Source organism: Syngnathus floridae, chromosome 7 (genome assembly GCF_059516105.1).
Source record: "Syngnathus floridae isolate MCC-2025c chromosome 7, RoL_Sflo_1.0, whole genome shotgun sequence".
Classification (NCBI taxonomy): Eukaryota; Metazoa; Chordata; class Actinopteri; order Syngnathiformes; family Syngnathidae; genus Syngnathus; species Syngnathus floridae.
The window spans coordinates 13,315,373-13,330,800 of NC_142419.1; the positions used below are offsets into that span (position 1 = coordinate 13,315,373).

Below are 15,428 nucleotides of genomic sequence, written 5' to 3' on the forward strand. Positions count from 1 at the left end.
AAGGCATCAAATAGGCTCGCTTGGATTTTGAAGAGCAATAATCACACACAGATAAAAAGGCTACGACTGCCAGCACCATTATTGCACCAATAAGACCCGACTACATTCATTTTAACTATGTGATATACTGAATATTTAGAATTTTAAACAGCAATACATCTACTAAACATGTAGACCACGCGAGGTAAATCTTTGGTTTTGTGCTCAGTGTGTTTGGAAGCAGACGGCGAGTACGTGTCAGACCTGCTCAGTGTGAGGGGAGTCTGGCGGCCCCGCGGGGGGGCGGGCGCCAGGGGGGGTAGAGGGACACAAAGCAGATGCAGGTGACATACGCCTCTCTCACCTCGTTTCCTGGCGCGTGCCTCAGCATCCAAACAAACTCCAGCACCGCCATGAAGATGGCCACCAGCAAGCCGCACACCAGGACCACAAAGATGCCGCCGATGTTCTCCATTCCCAGACCTGCGGGAGTAAGACCAAAAGGACAGCATGAGGTGAGTTGAATATAATCGGAGCAAGAAGGTCAACAAGATGAGAACCTTTGGCACGGTGGTCCTCTTCCTTTGGGCATTTGCCGCCATCCCACCATTTCCGCTTGAGGATCTCCAAGCGATTGTCCTCCTGAAGCTTGAGGATGGCCAGGTCAAACTCATCACGGTACACGGAGCCTGCAGTCAAAAAAAAGAGGCAAAACGCTGACTGATTGTGTAACTTGTAGGGGGCCACTATGACACAATTTGGAAACGTGGTGCTTTTTCAGCTTTTTTTGCTGAGTCTATTTTGAAACAAACACATTTATCAGATAACAAAAAGCACCTTGCGAGCGCAGAACTCCACCAAGGTTAAACATTTATCAAGTGGGAAATTATAGCAGCAGCTGATTTTTACAGCTGATATAGAAAGTAAACACACCTCTGTTAAAAATAACAGGATATGTATACAAAAATGAAGTTGCTGTAAATCCTGAATTTTTTTTTTTCTCCTCAAGGATTTGTTTTGAATAATGGACGGTATATTATAAGGCTTTAAGTTATGTAGTTGCTTTAAGTACACAATATGTTTATGTTAAATTTAACGGATAACCTGAACTGGGAGTGGCAAAAAAAGATTTTTTTTTTGTTCACTTTCTGCCAAACTGCAGACAGCTGTAAAGTGAGTTGAGTTTACAAATCAAACAAAAAAATGACAACTGATATCTTGGGGAAAAACCTAGGGCACCACTGTACTTTAATAAAATGTTTTAGTGAGGCAAACTTTAGTTATCCAATGGGATGATTTTGTTTGACAAAGATTGAGCTGATACATACTTAAGAGGAATTTAAATAACTCCTGTTTACTTTTAAGGTGTTTCTCCTCCGCTCAACATGTGATCAAAGTTGAAGACATTTGAGTCTCCGAGCAAGCGGGGAGCCAAGTTCTACATTTTCTTATCTTTCCTTCCCCCATCAGAGATGTTCTATTAAAACCTGTTTGTCTTTGTCTTTTTTTCCCCTTCCGCTCATGCGCTACATTTCAATTTAACTTTTCCCGTCAAATCCTCCAACTAATTCTCTTGCTCCACAAGTTTTGTTCCCAGCCTCAAAATGGATTGAAGAACCGTTCGTTGGATTTATTTTCGACTCGATTCCCCGCCGTCTCCCCCACTCACCCAGCGGCATTCCGATACCGTAGCCCTTGGTGTCGAGCAGCCCGCCGATCTGCGTCAGGTTGCAGTTCCTCTGGCGATAGTACTCGTTCATGGTGCTCTCCAGCAAGTAGGCGTAGTTGGAATTGAGAACACGAGCGATGCCCTCCTCCGTGCTCTTCACAAACACGCTGGGCTGCTTGGAGTGCATGAAGTTCCACATTCGTTGGTACGTCTGGTAACGGGAGTTCTGCGTAGCCGTGACAGAACGTATCGTGAGAAGACAAATTTAGCTGCAGATGAAGACCAAGTTTGTTTTGTTATCCATCTGCTACAAAGATTTGTGGGTGAAATACAGGTCATAGTTTTATTTGATTAAATACTTGTGGCATCTTGGTACTAAGAAACTATGTAGAAGTGTGTTGAAGAGCTTCTTTCTGACAAAAGTAGTGCTTTGCCACCAACTTGTAATATACCGGTATCGTGAGTTAAGTCATTTGGAGTAAAGTAGTGCTTTGACATCATTTTGTGGCATCTTGAAGTAACTAACGGCTATGTACAATAAATGCAGGATGCTTTATGATCCTGTCTGTTTTAAGTGCTTTGCCGCCATCTTGTGGCATCTGTAGGCAATTATAAACCAATAGCAGGGGGAGCTTGTGATTTATTAAAAGTGACCATACAGTGTTTTATGATCGCAGGGATCAATTCTACTGTATTTCCTTCACGTCCGAAGATAAATATTAGCTCCGACTTAAGATGAAGTGACTTTTTTTTTCCAGCAGAAGCATCAGCGGTGCACGTTTTGTTACTTTTATGTGCAAGTTTCTCTTTCCTCTGCTCTCCTCGCAGAACCCATTCTTCACTTAGCATTCTAACTTGGCCTCTTCTTTCTTTGAGCTTGTCTTTACCGAAATAATTAACAGTCCAGTGGGCTATAAAGCACACAGGGAAGCAGCCACCAGGTCTACATATATAATTCCTTCGCTCCATATCGTTCTTCACTGCCTCACTTCCCCTGTCACATCCGCTCTCCATTTTCCACTATTTTTTTTTTCTGTTTTGGCTGAGGTCATGCTGCTTTGCTCAAGACTTGGTTTCTGAGGAGAAAGCTATTGAGTAGATGTGGTCAAGGAGGCAGGAAACCTGTGATTAGCGCTAAACAGGAAGGTGACCACGGGGGGATAACATCACCGATGAGTCATCGATTCAAAGGCCACTTGGGTCAATCTGCACGTGTTCCATATTGACCTAGCAGCATCAACAGTCTATCAAAGGGAGTGTTGTGCACGAGCCCTGACCTGGAAGAAGGTCATGGTGGAGCCGCCGTGCATGGTGCCGTACTCGATGGCCGTCTGATCCGCCAGGTCATCCACTGACTCGATGGGCACCTCCATCCTCTGAACGGTGAGGAAGGCGGCCAGGTTGGCGGTGTACGACGAGATGATGATTAATGTGAACGCCCACCTGCGCGAGGGGAATGGAGAGCATATGTAGCTCTTATGCAAATGAGCCAACAGATGTATGGAGATAAACGGCGAGGGGCAGCGAGGAGCTTCATAATGACGGCATAACTTAGATGAGAAGACACGGACACGAAGAGGGCAAGGTGATAACGTCGGCTCCAAAAAAGACAAATGAAGATGAACAGATGACGGATCGGCAACTTTAGTGTCCACACTGACCACACTCCGCTGACACAGCGCGTGGACAACGCCCTGGGGGCGATGGTGGAACCTTGCTGCATGAAACCTCCGACGGGGAACCACAAGCTGTTTCCGAGGGAGTATTGATTGATGAGCAGGTTGCAGCGTCCTTTCAGGCAGGGGTGCGGGTTGTACCACTCGTAAGGTGTCAATCTGTAGAGAAACAAGATATACAGCGGTGTACTGGGCTCCAGGCAAGCAGCGTGAGTGGGAATTCAAGTGAGTTCAGGAATTGGCATTACCATAAAAAACAAGTAAAAGGGAAAAGGCGCAGGAGTTAAATCCGACAGTTACAAAGGCTTTTAGTTGCCTCTGGAGTGTCTACTAACTTCTTATTCTCATGTGCTGCCTACTTTAATATTAAGTTTGTAATACATGAAACGGTGCTGTTCAGAAAAGTTAGTTTGTCGGATAACTTCCCGCAGTAGATGTCAAGTACAAAGAAGGTTTTCAGTATGAATTAGGAAAAATGGGCTTGAAAGTCTTTTTTTTGATAAAGCTATTACATTTTATGAAGTCCGAAGGTTGTCTGCGTTTTTTTCTTTTTAATATTTTTGTTTTACGATGATCCACTTCAGCTAGTTTTGGCCGTGTTGCTTAGTGCGCATCTGGGCCATAAACGCCAGTTGCCAGTAAGCTGGAGCTGATCCACTGCTAACTTTAGCCACGATGAAGTGAACAAGCTGGTTGGTAGCCAATCACAAGTTTTCTATTAACACAATACAGTGGAAAATGGATGACTGGATAGATTTCATTGCCTTGTTTTGAGTTTCAGTTCTCTATCCAACCACTAGGTGTCAGTGTTACGCTGAAGACCCAGCCAGTGAAAGTCTCTTCTATTGGTGTTGTGATCACCTGCAGAGACTGAATGAAAAGGATAAAAACACCAGTCTAAGCCCCCGTAGAACTAACCACACAAAAACTATTCATCTCCCTGGTCTCTTTTGTTTCCTTTCTCTCCCAGTAGACCTTTTCACCATGACTTCATGTGCTTCTGGGTAGCGGAAGCTTTAGTCATCTCCAGTGGCACCACAAATCCTTTCATGTGGTTTGACAAAGGCAGAGCTATTGAGAAAACAAGGGTAAATGGCTTCAACGATGATTCCAGCTTTTTCTCCTAAAGCCGTCTGAAATTTTTTTTAACTAGATGTAGATTTCTTGAAAGCCAGACTTACTTTTCAGCTAAGTTGACTAAAAGATGGAGGAAAGATCATTTAGGGACAATTCCAAGTCAAATGAAATTAATTTATAAAGCCCTTAATCAGAAAAAAAGACTCATATGGAATTCACACCCTAACTCACAGGTGTCAAACTCAAGGCCTGGGGGCAAAATACGGCCCGCCACATCATTTTATGTGGCCCGCGAAGACAAATTGTGCATCAAATTCGTGTGTCATTACTCGAATTGCAAATTGTCTTCACTTTGAATATCTTTTTTTTTTAAATATTTGACCAGTTTTTACTCGTCTGATTTGAAAACGAGTTATTTGTCAGTTTTGTAGCTTTTACTGTATATAATATGGGGTCATCATACATTTATTTGGGTTGACAGTCATAATGGCCCTCCGAAAGAAGCTATGAGTATAATCCGGCCCGCGAAAAAAAAAGAGTTTGACACCCCTGCCCTAACTGTTGATGAATATTAATGACATCTCCTCATCTTAATCCCTAATGGGGCAAGTAAAAACTCAAAAATACCCCATCTGCAGAAAAAAGAGAGAAAGAGCTGCAGATGGGGTAGATATTATACATTTGTCTGAATTACAACCTGAACAAACAATTGATACATATGAGCCCATGTCTATTTGTGATTGTTTTTAGGTCAGCTGTCAGTTGGGCCAAAAATGTGAGTGTGCATCCTACCTAGCAACCAGGAAGAGCACACAGCTCACGGCCAAGTAGGCCAGCAGCATGAAGAGCCACACGCCTGGCGAGAACGGATCCAGGAAGGAGAAGTAGCCTGGCCGTCGACCCTGAAATAAACCCAGAACCGTGTTTACATCAACTTTGGATCATGATAAAACTTAATCTAACCCGACAAAGGCGGACTAATTAGCGGGCAAGTTCCATGTTGACTCCATTGCCCCACAGACTGAATTGACTCTGAGTTAATCAACATTTACAGCTGTCCGCAACAGTGTGGCAGTAAACAATGCTAGTTGGATGCGATAAGTATAGATTTCCGCGTTGTAAACTGATAAACAAACATTCAAATCAACAGTCATAAAGTAGGTCTCCCATGTGCCGTAAATACTGCGGAGTGATGGTGAATAGTGAGACAAAATGGCAAATAAGAGTTTCTATTCCCAAAGATTAAGCTGTAAAAAATTAATTTCACAATTTATGTCAAGTGTTGAACAACACAATGTAATAAAAGGAAACATGACTCAATTGCTGGGGGGCGGAGGAGACTCAAAACAGTATAATCAGAGCAACAGGGGGTGAATTTCATTTAACACACGAGGGTAATATTACCATGACAGCTAATAAAGATACAAACAAATCGCTTTCTATCCTATTCTCTGCTGCTTCAAATTCAACTTTTAATTCCATATTATATCTATTCATGTTTATGCTGACATATCCTGTTATGGCCAGAAAAAAAGTTTGAGGAATAATTTTTTTATAACAAAGGATCAAAACAAACCCAGAAAGGAAAAATGAAAAATGTGATTCAAATTTCATATGTGCGACATTTATAGTTTACCAATAAACATTTATGCAATACCAAGGCATTTTTAACTTTCTGTTACAACAAAACAAAAGATAAAAATAGAAGAAAAACATCATAATGGAAAGTTTTCTTACTATCTTCTTCCAAGTCAGTTTCAAACTTTGTGCGCTGTCACTAAACTATTTAAAACTTTTGCTCACAAGTCAAATGACAGCTGGTTTCTTAAAAAACTCATTTATCACATTAAATGTTTTTATACCTCATCTTTTGCAGAGTTTGAAAACCACAAGTGTCTATTGACAAAGTCAGGAATAAAAGTACAAAAATCAGTTTCCAAATGTGAAATCATCAGTAACATGAACACTTAAAGTACAGATAAAAAAAAAAAGCTAAAAAAAATCTGAAGTACAGTAACATCACTTCCTCCCCACTCTTTGTAAGTAATAGACTAGAGGGACCCTCATGTTTCATTATCTCTCCCCAACAGCCACTGTCCTCTAAACGGAACCAATTACTCCTTCACTAGTGCCACAGCAATGTGTGTGTGCTCACCTATGAGTGTGTGTGTGTGTGTGTTGAGCGGACATGCTGAATACAATCCACTTCCACGCAGATATGCCATCTGCTTTGCGACCCTGAAAGGGTCAGCGGGACAATAAAACATGACCAATTGTTCCGTTTACAACAACGCCATCCTGTTACTAGCTCATCAATTAGAATTTCATCAGCCACCTCCCAAAATTAGTCCAATGCCAAATTGCAAATTAAGTCCCTGGGGGACCCCACGAATGCCAGATCGCCTGGCTAATAGTTGCTTAGCCCTGAGCTAAATGAAATTTGCGGCACACGGGTGGGATGATTTTTTTGAGGGTTTGTTATGATCGACGAGGTCCAATTTAGCGCTGTTTGATGCACTGTTAGGGTTCTTAGGAAAGCAAAAGAGGAAAGAATGTGCAATTTGGAGGAATGACGACAATGTCACGCCCATGATGATGAAAACTTGTTGCTGCCGTTGCCGTGAACGTGCTAATGGCCTTTTGTGCTGACACGCCTCCTCCTCCTCTTTGCTGGCTGCGTGCTGAAGCAGCGATCTGTTAACTGCCAAGCCTTCTTCTCCGCATTTTAAGTCCCCACCGAGGCACCATTACAAAGATGAACAGAGCTGTAGCTTTGCCAACAGATGGTGGCCAAAAGATCCAAAATCGAGACTGAGGGTGGATGGTTAATAAAAAACAAAACAAAATAGTGTTGTGTTTGCTGCAGATCTCAGTGCTTTAATATGAGTGCATTAAGACAAAGTTATGCTTTCAAGAGCTGCAGGGGAAATAATGGGAAGGTTCCAGCAGATATGCTATTTTGGAAATGGAACTGCATAAAAAGTTTCCACATTTCCATTTGCTTTCTTTTCTGTATGTTTCCTTTCATAATATAAAAGAACTCTGATGGTGCCTTTTAGCGTTTTTTTTTTTTAGGATTCATAGAGTGTGAATTTTTAAAAACTTTTTTTTCCAGCTGTGGTAGATAAAAGGAGCTGATAAACAGAGTGGTGGCTTGACTTACAAATTTAATTCCTTTTGGGTCGACGCTTTCAACTCCAAATATCTCAAAGCATCACAAATTACTTAGAAAAGCCATTGATCCATTACAGACACACACTGTGTTCCTTATGGGGTGTGGACCATGGCTAACAGGATGCAGTATTATTCAGGCATACAGAACTATATATAAAGAGTTTTTAAACTGACTAAACTGCAGTAATATTAAGCATTTGGAACGGATAAAGAATATATGAGGATTGTAATATTGTCTGTCTACTTGCCTTACTGCACCATTTGTGTTCAAATGCGTTGATAAAAGAATGATAAGTAAAATTTAGCAGGAAAATAAGAAATTTAACAAACTACAGAGAATAACGTCACCCACCTCATGCATCATTTGTGACTTACCATGATTTTTCACAGATATAAATAAAAGAAAAAAAATTAATCAAGCACATTGATGTCAAAGTCTAATGAACTCAATTCTTAGACTTCAAACAAAAAGGCTAAAGCGGATATTCAAACCCTTAAACCTTTAAATACGAGGCTAGAAACAGAGTAGAACCAATTGATTCCTTGCATGACATTTATTTCCATATTCTGCGAGGTCAAACGAGTGCCACTTCTTTAATAACCTGGTGCGATGAGATTAATCACTCCCAACAAGCTATACGTGACTCTAATTGCGGATGGAGTGTCACTAAAAGGTTAGCTCACGTTTTATAATAACTTGTAGGCAAATATTGAATGTTCTTCAGATGCTCACAAGTGTTTTCCAGTACATGTTTGGCTTTTTGTGTTTGTTTGTTTGTGCATGACAGACAGTGAGACCACAGTGGTGCGTGTTTATCTTTGCGTGTTGACGCTTCAGAGCTTGTCAGAAGCTGTTTGCGTTGTCGTACACTATGTGGATCTTAGCCAGTCTGCTCTGTTAAGTTTTTGCTAGTTAAGAAAGTCGTGGCTGATGCCATAGTTAATAAATCATAAAGTAATAATAATAATAACAACCATCATCATCATAATAAAAAATCATAAAATGAAAAATAATAAAATACAAGAATAAAATACAAATAAAATGAAAAATAAAAATAACAAAGTAGTAAATAATAAATAAAGATGTACTGTATAGCAAACTGAGCTAGGTTACATTTAACGTCCTTCATTATTTCTTTGCTCGAAGCAAGCGGATTATGTCATCGGAGGCTAACGTCTCCTTAAAGTAACAGCCTCCAAGGCAATCATTAAACGGGAAAAAAAAAAAAAAACACCAAATAATTTTCACAATTTTCTAGATACGATCTCAACAAATTGAGCATTAAAACGACGAGGAAAGACAAATGTTTCTATTGAGAACCAGAGGAAGCCTTTCTTTTGACATTTAATAGTTTTGTTTTCTCTATCGCGTGTCTGAAAGAGCTGGTGAGGTTATCCAGTCAAGGATTTCATCCCGCCTCTTTATATGCACACCACAATGTTTGCCCCTGGAGACTGCCTGCATGAATACTGACTCACTGAAGGACACTTCCCATTGTCATTTCAACTCTTCTCCTCGGCTTGCATCTCCGCTCTCATCTACCCATCTCCTTGCCCTTTAGCATACTCCTTGCTCATTTACTTCTCCTTTCTTCTCTTTATGATCTTCTGTACTTCCCCCGCTACTCTCAAAAACGGCGTTTGAATTAATCGGGGGTCACGAGGTCACTGACAACACGATTCTTACAAGAGTGAAGCCTTTCTAAAAACTGACATGAGTGTCACCCACGAGAAAACAACCGAAATATTCAAAATGTGGAGGCGTAAAAGTGGATTCCGCTCGATGCATGTGACAAATTTATTCGACATGTGGCACTTCCACAGACTCGGCATTATGTTTGCGAGTCAATAAAGCTTTATACGCCACGCTCTGCCCTGAGGACCACTGCTGAATGTGACAACTCCGTTTCAACCCCAACGGACGGCAATTTAATTATGCAACACACCTACTACGAGCGACTCCTTTCACGTAAGAGTCCTCGACTTGAAGGCAATGAGTGTATTGACATCTCTTAAGGACTCCTTTACCTCACTTGGCTTTGTCACACCGAAGGTGAAGGTGACAAAAGGGAAAGTTTCAATATGAGCAGGCTGCCGATAGCTCAAGGTTACACTGTCACTGTTCATATTTATGACGACTGACTGAGGCCAATAGAGGCACGCACATTGCTGCCTACGCATAAGCTCATAAAATGTCCACAGTGGAAACGTCAAGAGCCACCCTGTTTTTTTTATTTAGAATAGTTTCAACCATAAATATACCACATAGACGATGAGTACAAAACACAAATAGATATTTAAACTCATCTTATAACCTTACCTTTAAAAATAAATCTCTGCTAACAACCCAGGCTAAATTTTGCTACGATTCTGCAAATGGGTGAATTTTTCAGTGAATGACTAAGGAAAGGATTTTAATTCCACAGAATTAAAAGTAATTATCACTCAAAAATGTATTTTCCCATCAACGCATCTGCTTTACAAAGTAAACCACAAAATACATTTTTAAATATCTGCAAAGGGTTTAGGCTTGAAATATTTGAACTATAGAAACTAGACAACAATAGTATTTAACGGAGATTCAAGACATGTGGAGAAAAAGCTTTCAAATGGCCAATTATCCCCAAGAAATCAATATCAAACAATCTAACAATCATTGGTCTGACTGAAAATTAGTTTGAAAAAGTCGGACAAAAATCGATGTGTGACACGTCGTTGTGTCAGAAAGGCCAACGGGAGTCAAGAGAGTGCTATGAAACAAAGAACATTCACTTTTCCTCTTATTTTCAAACCTTCGACTCATCGGTGTGCGTGTGTGTGAACCCTGTGGGATGTCATCCCCGTGTCGCTTCAAGCTCCCAGTTGCTTGCCTGCCTCCTACTTCAGAGGCGCCACGCTTCCCAGCAGCCTTTTAAAACTGCACCTGCTGAGACCATCGATTGATTCTCCCCAACTGCTCAATTGAGAGCCTCGCCGCTCCACTTATTAGTACAGTCCGCCAACCACGGGGAGGTACAAAGGTTTACAAGAATGGGAAACAGGACAGCAACGGAGAATGGGAATAAATGCTCCTGAGATATGACAAAGGACAATTTAGCCTCCAATTGGTGCTATGCTAAGCGCTGCTCGGGTCACCTTGGGTGTTAGAGGAGGGCGACCCTGATTAATGGGCCTCTGATTCTGCAAACATTGGCAAGCATCCCGCTGCACTTAAGTTGTTTCAAGGATTCTTGCTTGGGTTTGCTCTCTTGATACAACAGAGGTTAAGGAGGGCGCCGCGTAGAGGCAAGAGACATTAGTCCTATCCGCACTATGCTGGACAGTTTGTACAAAATTATTATTTATTTTATTATTTATTTTATTATTTATTTATTTTATTTTTTATTATTTATGTATTTTATTGATTTTTATTTGTTTTCATTTTTGATATATATGTATATAGATATCAAAAATGAAAATAATAATATAAATCCAAAAATAATAATTATTATATATATATGTATATACGTATATATGTGTATATATATGTATATATATATATATGTGTATATATATACATATATAAATATATATACATATATATATATATATAATTGTAAGTACATGCACTTTTGAGACACTTTGGATAATCAGTGTCATTCGAAGCCATTCGTGTCAGATGTTGCTTCAACAGAAAATAGCCTCGCCTCATCGATAACCCACGGCACAACGATACGCAAAAATACATGGTGACAACAATAATGGAGGTGAACCAGGGTCTTCTCTGTTTACTTCTCTGCATAGTTGGCTTCTGGAATAGCTTATTTCAAACCACAGCGTTATTAACCCAGGAAACCTTGAGAACCACGGCACATCCGCGAGCCTGGTGACGATAAGCAGGTCGGAAGATGGATGGATATGTGTTTGGATGGAAAGAACATCAGGTGTGTTTAAAGAGGGAAAACTTCTAAAACATGTAGGACTGGACTGGAGTTTGTGGAACTCTCAAAAGACAAAGTGAATGGAACCGCTTGGTGAAACTACAGCAATTGGGAACCCAGCTTGGATGAGAGCCCAAAAGAGCTACAAAAGCAAAATTGGTCCTAGCCCATCTGCCGATTGCACTTACAGTAACGTCCTTGAACTGGCTAGACTGTGTGTGATGTAACTTACCAGGTGGACACGATACATGATGCTGATGCCGAGGGTCATGAAGGGTTTAGAGAAGTCAATGACCTTTTCACGCTCCGCAGTGATGGTGAGGCCAGCGACTGCCAAGTCGGCTTTCTGTAACACACACAGTCAATAGTTCCGTGTCATGCCCGGGAGTCAAAGACCAGCTGAACAAAGCTGTAGATGTCTCACAAAATATACATTTGAAAGTTTTGGGAGGGCTTCAAATAGAATACATTTTGACAAAATAGTAGACATGTACCCAATTAAGTACATCTCGCTTTTGTCTTAGTCGAAGGTTTGGAAAATGCATTTATACAGCAGCTCAGAGAAGTGGTCTCAGTAGTGGCTGCTAAAACACGGTAACAAAATGGCCAACAAGAAAACAAGGTTGTAAAATGTAGTTGCGAGGGACTCTTCATCTCCCCGAGGGACGCAAAGTGGCAGGGGCAGCGCTTGTGCCGCCGTGGGAGAATGAAGGAGATTGTGAAGAATGGAGGGAGGCGAACACCGCATCGCTGCAGATGCCGCTGCAAATGCATGACCTGCTGTTCTTTGTTCGATTTGTTCCATAATTAATCAAAGCTTTTGATCACGTTTAGATCACATCACCAGGTTGGCCTTTGAACCCACACCTTCTGCTCAGTGCTCAGTGCTCTCAAACTCATTCAACCGCCTCAATTTAAAGCATCTCTGATTGACCGCGAATCAAGTTCAGCTTTTCCTGATGCCTTCTTGTCTCGTACCACACAAACCATGGTGTGCAGGAATTTCTGGCAAGTAATGTTTTGGCTACTTAATAATTGTGACAACAATCTCCCGTCTTGTGTATACGTTTCGGCTATGAGGTAGGGTGGCCAGACGAAAGCCTTTGCGTTGGATCTGCACACAAACGAGTACATTGTGTCTTGGTGTATCCAGCTGCCCGAGGTTTTTGCCCTTCATCATGTGCGGGACCAAACCTCTGCCTCATCTTTTTCGTTCCTTTTTTTTTTATCCTAAGCTCACAGTCGTTTGAAAGTCTGATCGGCTGCACCCAGCGCCGGAAGGAAGCCGCACGCGGGGAGCAGCTGTCGAGGCAATTTCTACAAAGGCAGATTCTTTGCGAGATGAACACGCGGTCGTAACAGCGGCTGAATTATTTATGTGACAATAGAATATTAATATTGATAACTGGATTCCTTTGGCTGCCTCCTGTTATGCCTTCTAGTGTTGCTAACTGCAAGAAAACTCTCTGCGGTTTCATTTCCTATTACATCTTAGCGGCCAAGTAAATGTTAGGACGCAATGAAAAGTGCGCTAGTCTGGACTCTCATTGGTATGTTTAATAATTATTCTTCCAGGTTGTGTGACAGCTGTCAAATTGTTGGAATGAAATACTGTTCAGTATCGAAAGGCAACGGCAGGTAATTAATGGTTCGAGCAACCTGGACGATTTCTGTCACTGCCGTCCATTGAGTTGGCAAACATTTAATTTTTTTTCCTTCTATTTGATCCCCTTTTCATCCTCTTGTCTATAAGCCTTTAATCAAACAAGACAAATTGTTCCATTACATTGTGGAAACACTCCTCCAAATGACCTTTACCCTGTGACAAATCTCACAGCTGTGATATTTCATCAGTCCTTTACAGTCGAAGTTTCACCGATCAAGTGGTTACGCTTTAAGAATCCAGCGAAGAAGAATGAGCTGTGTAGTATATTTACATTGATCACACAATGATAAAAAAAAGTTACGTATAATTTAGTTTTGGTACTTGAACGGATGAATTGCATTTCTATTCATTTCAATGGGAACCATTACCTTGGTTTACATACTTTTGGTTTATAAATGAAGTCATGGGACAAAATAAATTTGCAATCTAAACTCTTAATGTATACTGAGTCCTCTATAGAAAGTAGTATAGTCGATTTTAAACTAACTTTAGTCCCTCTGAAGCTCTCAAATTAGCAGAATAGCTCGATAATAGTAATGTTCAGTACTATGAGCGTTTGAATGCAAGTCCCTTAAGAATACAACTCACATATATGAAATGTTCATGTATATTTGATGAGATAACCATGTTCATTTAAGTTCACAGGACTCATATATATTTGCATACCCTTGAAATGAGCTCTCCCACCATACCGCTCCACGTTCCATTGGCTCCAGGGACACCATACTGTCCATCCCCCACAAGTCGGATTCGATATTTGAACTTGAGTATGGCTGCCAGTTCCTTCAGCATGTCCACGCAGAAGCCTTCGTAGCGTTCGTTTCCTTCCATTTCCTGGTGATCCGACCGCAGCATCACGTATGGATTCTCCTGAATATAACAGAATATTTTTTTTAGCAGCCAAGAAATTGATTTGATTGATTATTGAAAAACTAATTTTTTTTTGGGTGGTGCAGGCATGGCAATTTCAATGGGAAAGATTGAGAGAGCAGTAAGAGAATAAAACAAAACATTTGTCAGCATTTACTGCAGCTCACTCCGACTATGTCTTTATTAGTGTCTTATGTAGTTGATGCTTTTGGACCGAGGACTGTTTTTCAAACAATACAAGTGTCAAGCGCTCCAACACATCGAAATGAGTGTCTGTCGTGTACCACTTTGCTGCTGATTCCACAGCTCGTCAACCCAGCAAAAAATACGGCTCGGAAGAAGACATCGGAATGTTTCTTTCGCTGACGGAGCCCAATTTCATAGCTAGTATCCGACTTTTCTTTCTAATGTAAGTTGTCGAGACTTTAAATGACGTCAACATGTTCAAAATAGTGCTTTGTGAATTTTTTTGGGGAGAATTTCACAACGGTCTGATGAGTTTGATTTTGATATAAGCAAACGTTGATTGTTCCAAGCCTCGTAATAATAATAATTACTCCACACGCTAATTCTGAAAGAGCGTGTTGCCCAGCAGGCTGCCTCGTGTTGTCGTCATAGCAACAACCCTTTGTGTTGACTTAAAGAGTTTAAAATGGCTCGTCTGAGGACAATGAGGTGAAATTTGCAACATCAGAGAGTCTGAAAAAGAAGTTTTGTACAATCTCCATTATTGTAAATGGGCAAGTTTATTGACGTTACATACAAGAGCAATAGTCACCGTTAAAGCGATGCATTTACTCAAAATTGCATTTTAAGTGCAGCCTAGTCTTTATCCAGCAGATTTTAAGTTTAACGTGAATAAAATGACATCCTTTCAATGGCTAAAAAGAGCTGACATTCTCGGATGATGATTGGAATGTTTTGAGCAGACGGACGACTATAAAAGATCAAATTTTGCCTTACAAACCTATGAATTACGCTGACAGTGATGTAAAATATAAAGGCAATAAAGTTTTATCGATCCATCTTTCATTGAAATGAATGAAAATATAAAAAAGTGGACCTGCCACTTACACCGACGTCCCATATATGTGTTCTAAAATGTAGGCGTAATTCAGATAAAAGAAATATTAAACACACATAACAGAACGACGACTATGGAGACAAATATAAAGCAATGTTTTTACTGACATCTTATGAATTAGCCGAATTGCAAAATCTCAGCCTTTTTCCAAGGCATATATTTAATTTATTTATCTAACCTTTATTTACCCAGGCAAACAACTAAGAACAAGTTCTTATTTACAACTGCGGCCTGGTACATCTCAAATATGGTCTGAAGTGTGAGTGAGCATTTATCTCCTTTGCCGAGATGATCCATTCACCTCCCCAGGTTC

General features: G+C 40.7%; 1 protein-coding gene across 5 annotated transcripts in view; it reads right to left on the minus strand.

The window, feature by feature from the left end:
• The window catches only part of grik4 (glutamate receptor, ionotropic, kainate 4), a 167,745-nt gene that overhangs the window by 5,153 nt on the left and 147,164 nt on the right, over positions 1 to 15,428 (minus strand). For all 5 annotated transcript variants that reach the window (XR_015859428.1, XM_088380772.1, XM_088380769.1 and 2 more), the window contains 8 exons: positions 13,828 to 14,031; positions 11,728 to 11,841; positions 5,194 to 5,303; positions 3,310 to 3,483; positions 2,926 to 3,091; positions 1,649 to 1,874; positions 540 to 668; positions 344 to 462 (listed from right to left, as the gene is read on the minus strand). Coding sequence is in view for 4 of the 5 variants with exons in the window: in XM_088380772.1 (XP_088236898.1) it covers positions 344 to 462; positions 540 to 668; positions 1,649 to 1,874; positions 2,926 to 3,091; positions 3,310 to 3,483; positions 5,194 to 5,303; positions 11,728 to 11,841; positions 13,828 to 14,031 (1,242 nt within the window). In the remaining variant the exon portion in view is untranslated. The remainder of the gene's footprint in view (positions 1 to 343; positions 463 to 539; positions 669 to 1,648; positions 1,875 to 2,925; positions 3,092 to 3,309; positions 3,484 to 5,193; positions 5,304 to 11,727; positions 11,842 to 13,827; positions 14,032 to 15,428) is intronic.